General features: G+C 50.6%; 2 protein-coding genes across 4 annotated transcripts in view; one reads left to right on the forward strand and one right to left on the reverse strand.

Annotated features, from left to right (window-relative positions):
- COG1 (component of oligomeric golgi complex 1) lies at nt 1-14,614 on the forward strand. Of its 2 annotated transcripts, XM_030295443.2 has the most exons (15): nt 4-404; nt 3,284-3,528; nt 3,679-3,860; nt 4,006-4,176; nt 6,001-6,157; nt 6,703-6,913; nt 7,284-8,075; nt 8,621-8,767; nt 9,219-9,380; nt 10,440-10,567; nt 10,991-11,099; nt 11,560-11,669; nt 11,750-11,828; nt 12,911-13,355; nt 13,815-14,614. In XM_030295443.2, exons 1-14 carry the CDS (start codon nt 90-92, stop codon nt 13,046-13,048), a joined length of 2,946 nt encoding a protein of 981 aa, XP_030151303.1. In that variant the 5' UTR covers nt 4-89; the 3' UTR covers nt 13,049-13,355; nt 13,815-14,614. The 2 variants fall into 2 exon arrangements, with proteins under 2 accessions (XP_030151304.1, XP_030151303.1); XM_030295444.2 differs by lacking the exon at nt 13,815-14,614 and having other exon boundaries at nt 1-404; nt 9,219-9,374; nt 12,911-13,100.
- FAM104A (family with sequence similarity 104 member A) overlaps nt 11,938-18,856 on the reverse strand; it is a 17,255-nt gene continuing 10,336 nt past the window's right edge. Inside the window, exons 3-4 of one of the 2 annotated variants that reach the window (XM_030295450.1) lie at nt 16,266-16,328; nt 11,938-14,357 (exon numbers count right to left, since the gene is read on the reverse strand). In XM_030295450.1, coding sequence (XP_030151310.1) covers nt 14,127-14,357; nt 16,266-16,328 — 294 coding nt within the window. In that variant the 3' untranslated portion in view covers nt 11,938-14,126. The remainder of the gene's footprint in view (nt 14,358-16,265; nt 16,329-18,856) is intronic. The other variant, XM_030295451.2, reaches the window with a different exon arrangement.

The following is an 18,856-nucleotide window of genomic DNA, read 5'->3' on the forward strand; positions in this document are numbered from 1 at the left end:
GGGGCGGAAGCGCTTCCGCCCCCATCCAAGATGGCCGCCGGGCGGGCCTCCGGGCGGAAGTGACCCGTCGGCCGACTGACCCGTCTATCATGGCGGCCGCGGCCACCTCTCCCGCGCTGAAGCGGCTGGATCTGCGCGACCCCGCGGCGCTCTTCGAGACACATGGAGCGGAGGAGATCCGCGGGCTGGAGCGCCAGGTTCGGGCCGAGATCGAGCACAAGAAAGAGGAGCTGCGGCAAATGGTGGGAGAGCGGTACCGCGACCTGATCGAGGCGGCCGACACCATCGGCCAGATGCGCCGCTGCGCCGAGGGACTGGTGGACGCCGTGAAGGCCACCGACCAGTACTGCGCCCGTCTCCGCGAAGCCGGCTCGGCCGCCCCCCTGCCGCCGCGGGACCCGCAGGTCAGCCCCGCACCCTCGGTCCCGCCCCCCGCGGACCCGCCCCCAGCCCTCGGGCGGCCACGGGCCAGTCCCCCCCCCCCCCCCCCCCCGCGCGAGCCTCACCTGCCGAGGGAAGAGCCTGCAGCCGCATTTCTGGACTCCCTTCCTGGTGGGGGGGAACACGGCTGTCCTGCCAGCGCTGGTTGCTGATCCGCCATTCCGCTCAGGAACCTTCCCTGACTTCCGGGCCCAGATTCTCTCACCTCCCTCGTGGGTTCGCTGGGCTCTCCCTTCCAGCTTTAGATGAAACGCCAGGGTCTCTCGCTCGACAGTTCAGCTCATCCCTGTATAATGTTTCCTGACGTTATTCTTAGAACACATCTCTCCCTTACGTTGGTCCCTTCCCCTTATGTCGTTCCTCATCCCGGTCTTGAGCCCACCGCATTCCCAAGAATAAGTTCCATGATCCCAAACACCTGTTCTACCCTTTGCTGGAGTTGTTGCACGACAGTACCAGCCATCAAGCTCTCATCCTTCAGTAGTGGAACATTTTCATTTTAGGGAGCTGAGGTTATTCTAATCAAGTTACCCTAAGTGTTTTCCCCCCAAAATGCTAACGATTAGGCCTGATGTGGAAGGATTCAGTCCTAAATTCATCCTAATATCGGAGCAGCATTTTGTGTTCCTAAAGAATGTTGACTTAAGGATGACAAAGTGAAGGGGTAGGGAGGGTCAGAAGAGTAAACATGGAATTTGTTCTTAACGACGTGGGGAGAAGGAACCTTAGAGCGACATGTTAGAACAAGTTGCAAAACTACAATTTAGCTCCAGTTTGGAACTTTTTAATACACCCTGTTTGAAAAATCCAAGTCAGTAGCCAGGGCTCACACAACGGAACCATAGAAGATTAGAAATATTTTGCTAATTTTTGAAAATGAGAAACCTCATCCCTCTCCTCTGTTCATTTATATATGCCTCCTTTTAGTGGCCAGCCTTTCCGATAACGGAGTTATGCTTCAGTTTATTAAAAGGTAACTTGTACCGTGCCTGACCTTAGAAATATATTTTTTATAGTTATTATTTCTGATTTATTCTCAGACTCACAAATATTTGCGTGCCCTCTGTGTTGAAGGCACAAAGAAACAGAATCCTGCCCCCACCCCGCCATTCCTGCTCTGATGGAGCTTCCAATCTAGTCAAGGAATTAAGTCCATGGAAAGTTGATGAGAAAAATGTAAATGCTTCAGAGTAGCAATAGAAAACATTTTAGGATAATACGTGATTGATTCCAAAATAATTACTAACATTTACTATAATATTTCTGAAGGAAGTCACTTCAGGGTTTAGTCTTTCTCAGTAAGGAGGGGCCGTTGTGATGGATGAGATTTGGAATATGGATCTGGAGTATGAAAAGACAATTAAAAATCGGTAATCAATTTGATTAAAGCAGGGGTTCTCAACCTTGGTGCTGCTGACATTTGGGGCTGGATCATTCTTTGTTTTAGAGACTGTCCTGTGCATTGTGGGATATTTATAAGCATCCCTGGCCTTGACCCACTGGACACCAGTAGTACCCCTCTTCTCCTTTCTGAAAGTCGAAAATGTTTCCAGATATTTCCTGAGAGGATGAAATCACTCCCCTCCCCGCCACAGTAGAACCAACGGATTGAAGGGTCCCTGGAAGAAGGTACTTGGAAGGACAGGAAATCTTTGACAACCAGGCCAAGTTACTAAACAGCGAGGAGCCTTTTAGAAGGCTCTCCCTTTGAAGGAGATTAATCTGAAGGCAAAGGTAAAGGATAGATCGGAGGCGGTAGAGAATGAACGCAGCATGAGCGAAAAGTTTTTGGATTAATGAGTGGGAGACGATAAGGACCTGCATTAGAATCCTGGAACCTAGTAGTGGAGACCTCAGCAGAACCACCGGAAGGACATGAATCTCCTGGGAACGTGGGAGCAGAGTGGTGGTGTGCTGAGATATGTTTGGAGGTCAGATGACTGAGATTTTGGGGAGGGCAGTGAATTTCGCCTTGGACATACTGATTACGGAATGGCAGTGACACTTGGCAGGCAGGCAGCAGAAGAGGCATCCCTGGGACGCAGGAGAGTGGTGAGGGCTGAAAAAGACGCGATAGTGGTGGTCTGCTTAGAGGTGATGCTTCAGGGCAGAGAGTCCTGGAGTAGGATCGTGGACTGAGGTGGGCAGAGGCGTGAGGACTGCGCCGTGCGGAGGGGCGGTAAAGAACAGCCGGCAGAGGGGCGCCTGGGTGGCTCAATCGGTTGGGCGGCCGACCGCGGCTCAGGTCATGATCTCGTGGTCTGTGAGTTCGGACCCCTCATCGAGCTCTGTGCTGACAGCTCAGAGCCTGGAGCCTGCTTCCGATTCTGTGCCTCCCTCTCTCTCTGCCCCTTCCCTGCTTGGTCTCTGTCTTTCCCTCTCTCAAAAATAATAAACATTAAAAAAAAAATTAAAAAAAAAAAAAGAACAGCTGGCAGAGAAGTCTATTGAGCACTCAGAGAAGCAGGAGCAAATGGGGGAAGGCGGAACATCAGAAAAGGGAAGAAGAAAGCCCACTCGAATGGTGGTCCGCAGGGCTCTGTGCTGTGGAGACCTCTCGAGGCTCGCTGATCACTAGACTGCGAGAGGAGGACCAGATCAAGTCCACCTCTCCAGGAGACCGCGCAAAGGTACCCCCAACCGGGAGGAAAAGCCAGTGCGGCTGGACAGGACTCCTGTCTCTGCTGATTCTCTGCCCCAAACTCCGATGCCTCGCCGAGCGGCATCAGCCTTAACAAAAGCTTATGCCCTACGATACCCCGGCGCTTCCCCCCAAGCCTGCCAAACGCTGACCCTGCATCTGTTTGTTCTTCTGACGTGGTGTCTGTGCCTTTCCCTGCAGCCCCAGCAGCCATCCCAGGAGAAGTTCTACAGCATGGCTGCCCAGATCAAGCTACTCTTGGAAATCCCTGAGAAGATCTGGAGCTCCATGGAGGCCTCTCAGTACCTCCATGCCACACAGCTGTACCTGCTCTGCTGCCACCTCCACAGTCTGCTCCAGCTGGATTCTTCTGGCTCCCGATACAGCCCCGTCCTCTTGCGATTCCCGATACTCATCCGGCAGGTCGCAGCGGCCAGCCACTTCCGGTAAGTGGACCCGGCGTGGCGACCGGCTCCGGGCACGGCCACGCGCCACCGCTACCGGGTCGCGGAATAGGTCTTGTCTCCTGATGTACCAAGGTTCTTCTTCCCAAGATGGAAAAAATTCCCCGTTGACCTCTGTCATCATCTTTCTAGGTCAACTATTCTGCACGAAAGCAAGCTGCTGCTCAAATGCCAAGCCGTGTCTGACCAGGCTGTAGCCGAGGCCCTGTGCTCGATAATGCTCTTAGAAGAGAGTTCTCCTCGCCAGGCCCTAGCAGACTTCCTGTTGGCCAGAAAGGCAGCTATTCAGAAACTCCTCAACCAGCCGCACCACAGTAGGTTTGGCTTCTTTCCAAAACGTGGTCCTTAAACAACGGAGCGGAGACGCATGAGCTCAGGGAGACCGAAGCATCTGGGGTGTTCCCTGTTTCCCATTTGACCACAGGAACTTGTTTACAGGAGGGTGGTTTCTTCTCGTAGGTACTGGCATCAAGACTCAGGTCTGCTCGTTAGTGGAGCTGCTGGCCACCACTTTGAACCAGGCTCATGCTCTTTTCTACACTTTACCAGAAGGCCAGCTGCCAGATCCGTCCCTGCCATGCGGCTTGCTCTTCTCAACTCTAGAGACCATCACGGGCCAGCATCCGACCGGTGAGCTCTTGGCCAGCCTTTCGCATTTTCTGGTCATTCGCCTGTTGTCTACTGAGCGTCTACCGTCTGCCTGCTGCGGTGCCGAGCTCTGGGGATATGGCAGCGCGTGGGACCAATGCGGACCCCACCTTCGTGGAGGTCACAGTCTAGCGGTAGAGGCAGATACCGAACTCACAAATATACACACATCTGTTGGATATCCACATTGGCCACTGTCATAAAGGCCAAGCGCAAGTTGACTTGGGAGGGACTTCACCAACGATGCTTTCCTTGGAGAATGGTATTTAAACTAAAATCTGAAAGTTCAGTAAGAGTTAGTCAAATGAGGGAGGCAAGGAAGAGAGTTCCAGGCGAAGGGGATGGGATGTGCAAAGGTCCTGAGGCAAGGAAGATGTTAGGATATTTGAGGGACTAAACGCAAGCAGGTGAGGCTAAGGGTTTGGGGTAGGGTCAAGAGCAGCATGGGAAGAGATGTGGCCAGTCTGTCAGATGTGACCAGATAATGCAGAGCTGCGTGGACCAGGCTAGGGAGTTTGGACCTTACCCAGAGAACAGTGGAGAGCCTTCTAAGACCTTCCAGGCTTGTACATCCTTCTGTTAAATGTCCCCATACGTCCTGTGCTTTTATTTGATCGCATTTATCCTAATTGCAATTAAACTCATTTGGCTTTTATGTGGCAGTGGCTCTTCACAGGGTCTGGAGTGGATGTGGAGAGCTCACTTGGGAGGCTGTCATCATGACCTAAGTGGCAGACGATGGGGGCTAGTTGGACAACTTGGACGTCTGTTTAGCAGGGGATTTGGTAGATTGGCTGTGGAGGGTGTGGGAAGGAGGTGTCCGAGTCTATTAGAAAAGGAGCTGGTCTGAAAGGGCTGATGATGAGCTCACTCTTGAAAATACTGCTTTGGAGACCGTTGAGCCCTTGGAATGGGAGTGTGCACTGGGCAGGCGGCTACAGGTCCAGAACAGAGCAGTAAAAGGTCTGACCGGAGACACACATCTGTGCCTGTGGCTGAGGCCTTGGGGATAGGTGACATCATCACAGGAAGAGGATGACAGAGGACTGTGCCTCAGGGGACTCCAGAACTCAGAGGTCAGGCAGAGGAGACACGGCCAAAGGTAGAAGGGAAACAAGTAGAAAGTGGGGACAGCCATCTGGTCATTTTCAGAGAAACGTGTATTACGTAGTCTCTTCCAGCTAGGGTGCCACTTCCTTATGCCTTGGCTTCCCTCTAGGTGCTTCCATTTCATCCTTTCCCCTCCCATGAAAGGTGCCTATGGGCTAATTTGTCAAGGCTTTGGAGAACAAGTACAAGGGACCTCAGAAGGACCCCTGTGTTTCCAGCTCCGGAGGGTGTTTGCCTCCCAGAGTTGCCCCGCAGATGCTGGTGTCCTTCTTGAAAGGTCCACCTCTAAGGAGCTACAAGCCACTCATCAGGATGAGTGGTCTTCAGTTCTTAGCTCTTCCAGGTTGGTCGGAGGATGGTGAGGAAAGGGAAATGATCGCCTTTTATTTTGTGACAACGTAAGTTCTGCCTCTAGGACGTGGAGGGCACTCCAGTACTGCTCCTTCCCCCTGCCCCACCCCGCACCTTTCCTCCCTGCCTTTCACCTTCTCAACCAATATGGTGCCCATATTGGCGGGAAGCTGCCAACTCCCTGAGGAACGTCTATTCTGTACTTCCCTTTCCCCCTGTTTCAGGAGTGCGGCCTGACCTGGCCAGAGGAAGGCGAGATGATTTTTGGAAGTTCCTTCTGGGTCCAGGTTGTAATATGCCTTCCAAAGGATGGCCCCGATTACCTGTCACTTGGCCTTCTCTTAGGGAAGGGCGCCGGTGTTCTGCAAGAGGAGGTGAAACTGTGCAGCTGGTCCAGACACCTGCCGGCATCTGTCGTCCAGTTCCAGCCGGCTCTCCGAACCTTGGCACAGCCCATCAGCCAGGAGTACCTGAAAGACACGCTGCGGAAATGGATCCACATGTAAGTAGCCAGGACTTTCCCGAGGCTGGCAGGACCCACTCACGTAGCCACAAGAGGGGCCGGTGAGGCCACGGAGGAATGAGGGGAAAGCCGGACCTTCTAGGTGATGCTCTGCATGCCGCCCGCTGGGTCACGCCAGTCACTCACTCTTCCACCTGTCACTGCCCTCGGGGGGTTTGGGGGGATGGTCAGCCCCCGCTGTAGGAGAACCAAAAAGGAATTCACCTTCCAAAATATTACCTACAGGATTGCAAGAGTTCTGCCACTCCTAAGCTTTTACTTAGTGCCGCGGTTTTTGAAGCCATTCTAGTGGCCCGTAGACGTCCTTCCAGGTAGATACCTCGGGGAGGCAAGGGTGGGCCCCATCCCCCAGTCTAGCCAGAAACGCTGTCTTTAGTGCATATTGATAAATACTCTGAGATACATATACGTTTACATATTGGGACCCAAGTAAAAGGTTTTCCATTGGAGTCCTGCTCTTTTTCTTAAGAAAGGTGTGAAAACCCCAAGTCTAATAAAGCCCAAGAAAAATGACTTTGTTGCAGGTGTAATGAAGACATTAAAAATGGGATCACCGACCTGCTTTTTTACGTGAAGAGCATAAGAGGGCTCGCAGGGATCCGGGATGCCATGTGGGAATTACTTACCAACGAGTCCACCAACCACAGCTGGGACGTGATATGTCAGCGGCTTCTGGAGAAGCCACTCCTGTTCTGGGAGGATTTGATGCGGCAGCTGTTCCTTGACCGGTTACAGGTGAGGTCACTCGGTCCGGTTGTCTTCCGGCCCGTCCTAGTGTGATCTTTTGACTGTCACTTCTGTCACTCCCTGAGTCTGTCCTCTGTCTGCTGACTGACTCAGGGGTGGCTCTTCTGGGTAACGAACCATAGAAATGAGCAGAGATCTCGACTGTGGTACAGAAAGAGACGCGGCGGCCTCTGTCAGGGGGTCGGGAATGTGTCTGGGGCCGTCAGCAACGACCCCGTTCTCTGCCGACACCACGTGAGCTCTCTGAGCGTGCCGGAGGACGTGCGGAGCGCGAGGACGGCGTGCCAGCTGGTGCCGTGGCTTTGAGATGTCCTGACGGGTCACGACTGGAACGCTCGCTCCTCTCGCTCTCTTTCAGACCCTGACAAGAGAAGGCTTTGACTCCATCTCTGCCGGCTGCAAGGAGCTCCTCATTTCCGCCCTGCAGGAGCTCGAGAGCAGCACCAGCAGCTCCACTCCGAGTAAGCACATCCACTTGGAGCATAACATGTCTCTCTTCCTCTGGTCCGAGAGTCCCCAGGACCTGCCTCCCGATGCTGCCTGGGTCAGCGTGGCGCACCGGGGGCCGCGTGCCGGCAGCGGGCTCTCCATGAAGGCGCAGGCGGTTAGCCCCTGCGTCCAGGACTTCTGCTCTGCCCTGGATGCTAAACTGCAGGTTCAGCTGGACGACCTCCTGGCCTACCTTCCCTCTGCGGACTCGTCACCGCCCAAGGACGTCTCCCCCGTGCAAGCCAAGAGCTGTGCCTTTGACAGGTACGCGGATGCCGGCACCGTGCTGGAGCTGCTGCAGGCTCAGTCCGTGGCGTGCATCGAGCGCGTCACGGCCTGCATCCGGGCAGAGCTGCACGGCACGGAGCAGGTGGTGCAGGGGCAGCGGGATGCCCTCGACAGTGTCCAGCTGCACGCGGTCCTTTTCATGGCCAGACTCTGCCAGTCGCTGGGAGAGCTGTGTCCCCATCTGAAGCAGTGCGTCTTGGGAAAGTCCAGGAACTCTGAGAAACCAGCAAGGGACCCTAAGGCTCTGAAAAAGCAGGGAAAGGGGACCACTCGGGAAGTACTTCCTTCGCAGGCCAAGTGGCAGGAAGTCAAGGAGCTCCTCCTGCAGCAGAGCGTGATGGGTTACCGCGTGTGGAGCTCGGCGGTTGTGAAGGTGAGTGACCGACCCGTCGGCGGGTTCTTCCCGTGCTCAGCGGCGACCCCCCGTTTGCCTCCCTTCTGTCACGTTCCAGGCTGGCCAGCCTCAGCGAGGGCTTTCCGCAGTAAGGGAACAATGATTCTTACTTCACGCAGTTACTTTTACTTCTCTGCGATAGTGAGATGGCTCTCGTGTACACATTTCCCCGTTCACATTTTTAGCCTAGGTTTTAGAGATAGAAACACCGGCTTTTTCTCCTGCCCCCTGATAAGAATAAAAGACCTCTCGGGGCAAGGGTCTGTATTTCCTGCTCTTCAACCTGAGTATCATGTTCTCTGCGGTCTCCACTGGCATCTTAAGGGGTGGCCGCTGACATCTGTAGGGTAGTTACAACAAAACTCCCCTTACTGCCGCGCGGAATCAGCCCAAGAGTGACGTTTCCACTCGGCAGGGCACACAAGATCTAAGCAGCAGAAGCTGGTCTCAAGATTACCCTGGTGGCTTGAAACGCTCTATGGAGGAGCCAAGGGGCCCATTGGACATTTGCCTTTTATTACCAGGTTTTGGCTCACGGATTCACCCAGTCGTTACTTCTAGACGATGCCGGCTCCATCCTGGCCACAGCCACCAGCTGGGATGAACTAGAAATCCAGGAGGAAGCGGAGTCTGGCAGCTGCATCATGTCCACAATCCGACTCCCTACACAGGTTAGCAGGTGCCCCCATTGGAGCACCTGTGGCCTGGACAGGGCCAAACAGCCCACTCTGCGGAGAGGGAAAAGACGAGAAAATCAGTCAGCACACGGCTTCTGAGGAAGAACCGGAAGTGGTATTTATAACTTCCGTCATGGGGGTAGAGTGGACCGAGGGCCGAGGAGTCAGTCAGTTAACGATCCTTTCCTTGTGTGTCCCGGGCTCTGCTCATTAGACGGCTGTTTACCCTAAAGTGAAAACAGCGTAAAGCACAGTGCCACCTGCCGGGCCAAGCCCCCGGCCACCGTGGGGATGGCAGCGATTGTCACTTGTATCTGTTACCGGGCCTGCTGTGAGGGGCTGACTGGAGGGTCAAGGTCCCGGCACATGAGCCTAGTAGGGATAAACGGAGCCACTTTTACCAACTGGCGCAACTTGGTGACTCGACGTTCCTTTGTTCTTTTAGCCATCCTGGTATGTCCAGTCCTTCCTGTTTAGCCTCTGCCAGGAAATTAACCGGGTTGGAGGCCATGCTTTGCCAAAAGTGACCCTGCAGGAGATGCTGAAAAGCTGTATGGTCCAGGTGGTGGCTGCCTATGAGAAACTTTCAGAAGAAAAACAGGTGAAGGTTGGTGTTTGAATTTTTTCCCCGCTAAAAACAGAAATAAACACCTTAGCTTTTTCTGGGGCTTGGGCAGTTCCCATCAAGGATTCCGAGCGTTTACACTCAGCGCAGGCTGTCTAATCAGTAGCGGCTTCCCAGGCGGTGAGTTCATCACACCCCTTCTCGAGGATCAAGCAGGTGTTCACTAGAAGGCAGTTCAGTGGGAAAGAAAAAAGGCCTGGTTTCCGACCCCAGCACTGCCAAGTACATGCTGCGGCTTTGGGCAAATTGTGACACTTTCTCCGTTTCTCCGGAGTCAGGTGCGGTCACTCAGAGAGCTGCTTGGGAGGGGTGGAGGGGGACCGTGCCCAGCGCAGCATGTGGCACACAGAGGTACCGGCTTCCGGGAGCTCCTGTGTCCCAGCCCTCCACCCACCCTCCCCTTCTCTGGAGCGCTCTGCCCTTGGTTGATGTCCCGGTTTCATTAGTGACATTTTAAAGACAGGACCACCGGGGCGCCTGGGTGGCTCAGTCAGTTAAGCATCTGACTTCAGCTCAGGTCATGATCTCACTGGGTTCGTGAGTTCGCGCCCCACATCGGGCTCTGTGCTGACAACTTGGAGCCTGAAGCCTGCTTCAGTTTCTGCGTCTCCCTCTCTCTCTGAGCCTCCCCTGCTCACACTCTGTCTCTCTCTCTCTCTCTCTCTCAAAAATAAATAAAGATTAAAAAAAATTTTTTTTAAAGACAGGACCACCTCCTGATTTGGGGGAGAATTCAGCGAAGTCTCCTCTCCTGAGCTGCCTCAGAATGCCTCTCCTTCACACAAGGAGCTTTTTCCCCTTTTAAAGGGCAGTCTACAGCCCCCAAGGCCTTTAAGGTTTTTAGTTTGGTTTAAGACAAACTTTCGAACATAACCTGTTCTTTTTGTTGGTGTTGTAAGACTGAACTGCCCTCATGAATATAAAAGCGGCTGCTTCTGGAATAAGCTGTAACTCAAAGCATGTAACCAAAGCATGAAGCTGTTTATTTGGCTCATATCACAAGTCTCCCTTAACAGGTGGGGGTGGGATATTCACTTACAGAAAGAAGGTGCGTTCCCCATGACCCAGAATCGGGCCCTGCAGCTGCTTTATGATCTGCGCTATCTCAGCATCATTCTGACAGCCAGGGGTGAGGAGGTGAAGAGTGGCCGCAGCAAGCAGGACTCCAGGTAGGCTCCCGCCACGGGCTCTCCCAAGTGCACACAGCCCGTTCCAGAAAGCCCCCAAGAGGCAGCCTCTCGTCGTGAATTGGTTGTATTTGTTTGAAACAGGAAGTGCTCATATTACCAGCTAGATAAAGAATAGCCACCTGCTGGGTAAATGCCATGGTCAAGTGTGGTAGGTGGAATCTCATTCCTCTCTCCTCTGAGTCAGCCAACCAGCTCTTGGGCAGAATTTGAGCCTGTGGCGCTGACCCTAACAATGTGAGGAAGGAATGGACTTCAGACATCTTAGCAGGTGGAAGCTCTTGGGATCACTTCAAGTACCACGGGCAGTGACAGGTGGTCCCGAGCCAGCAGTTACGACTACGTCCAAATACGGGGTTTCTGAGCTAGAAAACTGGGTAAAGGAAATCAGAATCCTTTTTTCAGAATTGAGAAAGTGGCCGACTCCCTGGAAACACTCATTGACCCGTTTGACCTGGATGTCTTCACACCACACCTCAACAGCAACCTCACGCGGCTGGCTCAGCGAACCTCTGTAAGTCACGTGAGAAACGTGCTCGTGCTCGGTGTGAAAGCGCGCGGGCTCAGGTTACCACGCCAACCTGCCTCTGCACTTAATACCCTGGAGGTGGTGCCGGGAGGAGGGCGGGACCCAAATCGCACAGTTTAGTTATAAGGGCCGAAAGAGGATTAGATAAAACCACTGCTGAGGCAACCATGGTCTGACCCCTGGAGGCGCAGATAAGGATTATTAAGGTTTTATGAAGGTCAAGGCCTCAGGAAGAGAACGAAGTAAAAGAGCCATGTGACTCTAAGGTTCTGACCCGTGGGCAGTGAAAAAGGTAATTGTGAAGCATTAACACACTCAAAAGAACGTTCCCCAAAAGGCTGGACAGAAACAAAGTAGAGCTTGATTACTAGCCAGGGGTTTTTCTCTTTTCAACTGGACAGTAAAAAACCCGGCGTGTTACTGCGCTCCATTTCTCGTCTGTCAGGTTCTGTTTGGATTGGTCACTGGTACAGAGAATCAGTTCACGCCCAGGAGCAACACGTTCAACTCCCAAGAACCCCATAACATACTGCCTCTGGCATCGAGTCAGATCAGGTAATGGTTCTAAAGATGTTTTAGCCGGGCCCCGAAGCTTCCTGTTCATGCCCCTGAAATTCCTTCACCTTGTCTTGGAGGTTCGGACTTCTTCCACTGAGCATGACAAGTACCCGAAAGGCCAAATCAACCAGCAGAAGCATCGAAACAAAAACCCAGGTTAGTGCACAGAGTGAGGGGTTCACCCCTGTTGATCCTGTCCCCACCTCCCACCAAACCACCCAATTAGCTCCCCCTTAAATAACCGATAAAGAACCGAATGACAAAATGCACTAATGCTGCTTTTAATGGCGGCGCAATAGAGAAGTACAAGGTTTCACTAGCTCGAGCTGATAGAAGTTTTAAAAGATGCCCATTTACATTGTCAAGTAGCCTCATAATAGGAACGTTCTCTCAGACTGCCAAGGCTGTAAAAAAGAGGCAGGACAGGATGGAGATTATTTCTTTCTTGTAGGGTGAGAGAGTTAACTGCTAACCCAGCGTGATGACTGTACTTGTTTGGGGGAAAAAACCATTCTGTTCTGGTGGTGGTTTCCTCTTCCATTTCTTTCAGTTGGGTGGGAAATTAAAGGGAATTTGCTCTGAGTTTGACATTTTCTTGTTAATGCGCGTTTTGTTTCAGTTGACTGCCATCCATTAAGCCCGCAAGAGTCCTCCTGGGTATTTCTGAGTTGTGTTGTGTACACGCGTTTGAGCCCAAACAGCTTGTCTTCTTTCAGCATTTAGTTGTGTTTGCTTTCTTGTGAGACAAAATATTAGCAACGTATCCTTTCCATCTTCCCCGCCATCAAACCCATTAAGACCCAGATTCTCATCAAACATCTGGTTGTCAAATGTGGGAGATGGTAGTGAAGAGAACGAGTTCCTGCACAGACCATCCCCTCCACGAGCATGGGCCTGTGCCAGAACTTCCCCCCGAACTCGGAATGTCTCTTCAAGTAACTGACCGTAAGTCCTGTCCATAGGAGAGGAACCGACCAGGGAAAGGAGGTACATATGTTTACCCTTTTCCCAGGAGAGTTCTCACCTGGAAGCGTTAGTTGTGTCACATAATAGAATCGCATTTTGTCCCCGATGGCCTCTGCCAATCTTGACAAAGAGCAAAGGCCCCTTCCTAGAGCTCTCCGTGCTTCTCAGATCTGCTCGTGTGTGCTGTGTGGACTCCGAGTGCAGTGGCGGGGGGTGAACAGGCAGAAGGGTCTGGGTAGACTCTAAGGCACTTTCCTCTACATGCGTGGCAGGTTGGCCCCCCGGCACTCTCCCGAGCAGGTGACCCGACGCACCCTGGCTCCTTGTTCAGACAGCTGGTCAGTGAGGAAGAAGACGCGTCTACGCCTTCGTTATTCAAGCTAGGTTGGCTCTCTAGTATGACTAAATAACATGGGAACATAGCCATCCCTCTCTAAATAAATACTACATCACTTCTTCTAACGGTGCCTCTGCTCATTTATTTCTAAGCCACACCAGTCTTTCCAGTTTCAGCGGTGGAATGTGGCCCCCGAATTACTGTTGGGGGTTTGCGCTTTAAGCATAAAGTGAATCCTTGTCCGACAGTTTCACGATACTTGTGACTTCAGACAGCAGTTCAGAGAGCCTACACTTGGTCAGCGTTCAGCAGCGCCTGAATCCTTGACCCCCAAGGCGGACTCCCAGTGAGATCACAGAAGCTGCTGGCAGAACAAGTCTGTGAGTAAGACAAAGGTCATTCATTATGTACTTCTTGACTGTCAGATCTGTGCAGTGTTTTCTACTAAGTCTGAGATGTAGGCTTTGGAGGAGTAACGGTAGCAGAAGTTATCTGGGTATACAAGTCTGAAAGAGATTCTCTCTGGAAATACAAATATATAACAAAGAGAGAAGATGGTTATTAGCAAGGGTGCTTCCCTTCCGCGGTCTAACTTGGATCTGATTGTTCTCCTGTTAGAAAGGACAGCGTACTTTCAACAGGATGTCTACATACTAAGAGGTAGTATGGCAGTTAATTTCAGTGCAAGACTGAATCAAGCTTTCTAAATTTTGGAAAAAAAAACTTAGGTTTTTTTCATGGAAACTAGATACTCTTTGCTGATTTATTGAATTTAAAAAATTGAAGATCCCGCATTGTTAAAAGGCCTTTTTACATGAAGTAGAATTTCTAATTGACAGATTTGGAAACCAATCTGAACTGGACAAACTATGGATTCAACACGCAGATGAGATTTCCTCATACCGTTACCTCGACATGGATGTGATACCCACCCTCAAAAGAATCCTATAAAAAATTGCTTCGAAGCCCCTTTGAAATTGCAATAGTGCAGCAAAACCACAAGTAAACAACTGCCTGTTAACCCGCTCTTTCAAATATAGACTGAAAAGCCAACAGGCATATTTTTGTGCAATTTTTTAAAACATCGTAAGTTGAAATATCAAATCTGCACAGCGCTGTCCCTTCACAGAAGGCAAGAAACCGCCGGCACATCATGTCGGAGGCCGTCCCCGGTGCTGTAGGCTGTGGAAGTGGGCCTCCTTCAGGGTCTGGTTGATGCGGAAGTAAGGGCCTTGGCACAGTGCAGATTGCTCAGGAACAGGCTGAGGGGTGTTAGGGCCGGACCCGGCGCCCACGTGGTTCAAGCTGCTCTCCGGCCCGCTTGCCCTGTCCGGGCTGTTGATGCTGCTGCTGCTGCTGCCGCCGCTATCGCTGCTCGAAGACTGGGAGGAAAAAGAAACGGGAGCTCCGTTAGGCTGTTTTGTTTCTTCGGAACTTCACCGTGGTTTCATTCCCAACACCCTATTTGAGAGTATCCTTGCCATCTGCTTTGAGGAGCGCCAGCATCAAAACAGACCGCGGGCTTTAGAGCTTCACAAAGCACAGTCACCTAGGAGACTTCGTTCTATCCTCACGACCACCACGGGAGGCTGAGTGGGGCCAAGATCCCCATCACATTCCCAGAAGCGGCAGGGTCCAGGATTCAAGTGCAGGCCTCTGACCGCAAACCCTCTCCACTACACCCGAGTGCCTTTACACATCTTCTCTACCTGCGAATTTTATCGTTCATTCCGATAACGTCCAATCATCAAACGAGGAAGTGTTCAGCTTCCAAGGCAAAGTATCAATCACTGGTACAGGGGACAGACGTCATTAACAAATAAAATGGCTTCTGGGCACGAGTCTCAAAAAATCTGGGACAATTTCGTGGTTATCATCTCATGGACACAAAATGGTATCCCCTGGATGCAGAACACACATCCTGAAAGACTACAACATACTTCTCCTAAGTTACAGTAGCATTTCTGCAGCTCCAGATGCGTGTGGGCAAACGTGCACAAGCATGCACAAGCGTGCCGAATTTTTTTTTTAAGGTAGCGAACATGACTTGATGTCTTACTTGTCTTTTTTTTTTTTTTTTTTTTTTTTTTTTTTTTTTTTTTTTTAAAATTTTTTTTTTTTTTCAACGTTTATTTATTTTTGGGACAGAGAGAGACAGAGCATGAACGGGGGAGGGGCAGAGAGAGAGAGGGAGACACAGAACCGGAAACAGACTCCAGGCTCTGAGCCATCAGCCCAGAGCCCGACGCGGGGCTCGAACTCACGGGCCGCGAGATCGTGACCTGGCTGAAGTCGGACGCTTAACCGACTGCGCCACCCAGGCGCCCCAGATGTCTTACTTGTCTTGAAGAAGCTAGTCAGAGATCCCTAAGAGCTAGGGTTCTCAAAAGGGAAGTCAATGGTAAGAATCCATTTCAGAATTCTGATATTTGACAATTTAAATAGTGCATTTCAAATAAATGACTAGCAGTACCCTTCTTCCATTCACAACTCAATACGATACTGTACTGAAAAGAATCGATGCAGGAGAAAGACAGAGTTCTAATAATGATCTAGTGTATGCTTTTGCTTAACTTAGTCGTTTGATACATCTAACTCCTGCTCCCTTCCACAAAGTCCTTGGTTTTGAGAAGTCTGCACCTCAGAAAAAAAGACTAGAGAAAAACTGGCCATGGTAGTTATATTAGGATGGAGGGACTGAAGTTGCTTATTTTTTTCCTACCCTTTACTATCACATTCTTGCAATGTGGTTATTGTGTATTTTCATTATAAAAATAAATGTTTCAATAATGTTTCCAGACAGAACTTGAAAAGTGATTTTCAAAATTAGACTAGTTTATCCATTTTTGATCAAAAGTTACACCTAACAGTAGGTACATAAACATATCTGAGAACAGCAGAGAATGCAACGTCCATGAAAGATATCCATTATTAATAACACTTAAAGCACGAATCATCATGGTCCAGAAGTCATCTTGAGCTATTTAACAGGTCACATATCCCACTGCCGACAGATAGTAAAAGACAAGCTATCTGTCTACAAAAAAACACAAACATGAAAGCATCATAAAGTGGACTGAATGGAGTCAGATGGTACGGTTAGCTACAGCACTGGTTAAATTTACTTAAAAGACTTAAGAAGTCAAATACGATTCAAAACCAAAAACTGTTTTCTTACATTAAGGCCCCTCCTAATCTAGAGTGGAGCAGCCCACACGTGCGGCTCTCCTGCACCTGGTAAGGCCATGGCTATTTAACAAGTCAGTTACTACACTAGATAAGAAACCCACCGCGCAGAACACTTTGCTTCCTCTTAGTCTGTTTTCTTTACTGTTTTTCGTTACAGGTACTGTCTGAAAATTAAGGCAAGAACTAGAATCAGTTTGTAGTAAGTCAAGTTTCCATCTCAAATTTTATTTCACACTATAATAGCAAAGGTGACACTATTGTGCAAAAAAGTAAAAGCTCTTTAAAATGGGTCACATAAGATACTGAAAAAGGGTGAGGGAGACACACATACCTGTGATTTCTAGCCCCTTTTAAAACTCTTGCGTAAAGACATGGTTTATACCAACTTTATTTTTTTATGTTTATTTTTGAGAGAGAGACAGAGCATGAGCAAGGGAGGGGCAGACAGAGAGAGGGAGGCAGAGAATCCGAAGCAGGCTCCAGGCTCTGAGCTGTCAGCACAGAGCCCAACGCAGGGCTTGAACCCACGAACTGTGAGATCATGACCCGAGCCAAGGTTGGACGATTAACCGACTGAGCCACCAGGTGCCCCTGGTTTATACCAACTTTATAAAGACACGTACACAAATGTCTGGCCTGGCCTTGTTTGTAATACTAAAAAGTGAAAACCACCTACAGCCGCTGATAGTGATCCTACTGTCATGCTCCTGTGGCAACGGGAACCCTGCAGCAGGTGAAGAATTAGGAGAGGCTCGTTGAAATGAACGGTGTCTGAAGTGGGCCGGGAAGGTGGAGGAAGAGTTTTAGTAAGCAAGCTGTGACGAACTGGGAGCACAGTAAGAGCAAAATGAGAAGGAAGGAGTGTTCGGGGAGCAAAGCTAATAGTGTGGTGGGGCTGGGCCACTGCGGGCGCAGTCGGTCAGACAAACATCCATGAGAGGTTATGGCTGGCGGATCCAGTGCCCCGAGGTCTGCACCTAATTCTGCCCAGATCTACCCTCAGGAGTGAGGATTCTGCATCAAGCAGGAAAGCAGGTCCCAGGAGAACTGCGGCAATGTAAACGAAAGGTAATGTGTGTCACAGCCCAAAGGGAGATGGAAGGAGGAAATGAAGGAGACATCCAAGCTGGCAAATACCGTGCTCAGTGTGTGTCTGTGGAATGGAAAGAGCATGGGCGAGCCTTGAGATAACTTTCAGGGGGTCGGGGAAGAAGCCAGGACACAGAGCGGAGAGGATGGAAGACAGGTGGGACAGCACCAGCTGGGCTGAAGGTACCAGACAGCCGCTGGGAAAGGGAAGGAAGCGGTACGGGTATGGGCCGGGCAGTGAGGAGATCTGCGAGGAAAGGCACCTTCATGGGCTCATGAGAGGACCGGGGGGGGGGGGGGGGGGAGACGACACTAGAGAGACGCAGAGAAGGGAGGCATAGTGGGCAGGAGGGTGGGGGGGGGGGGGCTTTCAGGAGGTAGAGCAGACACAGAAAGGCAGAGGGACACTTCCCTCCGCAGAAAGGAAGAGTATAAATCCTGACACAGGACAGGAATGTTAAGCTCATTTTCTCAGTCCCCAGGGCGCAAATGATAAAGCGGAGAGTCAAGAACTCTCAGCCCCTCAGCTCGTCCTACCCCTAGGTTCCATCTTCCCAGCAGGTGAAGTCAGTTTCAGAGCTCACCCATGTATACCTATGGTAGAAACAAAACAACTCTGAAGACTGTTCCTGCTAATAATCTTTAGAAAGCCCTCCAGCAGGAATATTAATTACTGAGCCTCTCTGCTTCATAAAGAGAGAACCAGAATATTTGTGCCTATCTATTATTTAGAGCTGCATGCTTTCTCTTTCTTTCTTTCGAGAGAAAGAGAACGCAAGCTTGAGTGGGGCAGGGGTAGAGATGGGGAGAATCCCAAGCAGGTTCCACGTTGTTAGTGCAGAGCCCCTTGCCGGGCTTGAACCCACAAACTAGGAGATCATGACCTAAGCCGAAGTTGGACGCTTAACCTACTAAGCCACCAAGGCGAACCCTGCTTTCTCTTCTTAATTAGAAAAGCAGACTAGCTACGTATTTTTTTTCTTTCAGCCCCCAGCTTCCCATCACCTCCATCTCCCCATTCACTGCTGCTTTTAAATTTATGTGAGCCTCAAAAGACCAAAGAACTCCTGCTCACTGCACACACACTCCCTTCCTGGGTCATGATGGAGTGCATTCTAACTCCACTGCAGAATCTGGAGTGAGGGACCCTAGCCAAGTCTATCAGAGCATCTAATGGAAACTTCTGTTTCCCAAGTGCCCAATGTTTTAAGAGAGCTCCAAGTCTGCTACTATCAGCGAGACCATAAGATTCCAAATGAATTCAGCGGGCTAATTAAAACCACTTTCTAACTATGCAAGGAAAGAAAATGCAGGTGGTCACTCTTCTGTGCCGCTCGACAGGTAGTATGTCCTTTTTGTGTCTGTTTCCTTTATAAAATGAAGTTGGACCACACCAGATGTTTTAAGTTCCTTCCTAACTAAAATGTTCTATTAATCTATCACTTCATTTTGTTTAAATTTCAACAGGCCAAAAAATAATCCTGACCTATAGAAAAACGTGTGTATGTAGTCTCATTACTTAACAAACTTGGCCTTCAATGTCAGTATGAAACCACTTGTTGCAGCTTTTTGTGCTGTTGAGCTGACATGATGTATTACAAAC

Source organism: Lynx canadensis, chromosome E1, assembly GCF_007474595.2.
Source record: "Lynx canadensis isolate LIC74 chromosome E1, mLynCan4.pri.v2, whole genome shotgun sequence".
In the NCBI taxonomy this organism is placed as follows: domain Eukaryota; kingdom Metazoa; phylum Chordata; class Mammalia; order Carnivora; family Felidae; genus Lynx; species Lynx canadensis.

Excerpts from the sequence above, each read along its gene's own strand:
- COG1 (XM_030295443.2), top strand. The coding sequence starts at position 90 with ATGGCGGCCGCGGCCACCTCTCCCGCGCTGAAGCGGCTGGATCTGCGC. Across the intron at positions 3,861-4,005 it reads CCTCAACCAGCCGCACCACA|GTACTGGCATCAAGACTCAG; the intron begins GTAGGTTTGGCT and ends TTCTTCTCGTAG. Across the intron at positions 6,914-7,283 it reads TGTTCCTTGACCGGTTACAG|ACCCTGACAAGAGAAGGCTT; the intron begins GTGAGGTCACTC and ends GCTCTCTTTCAG.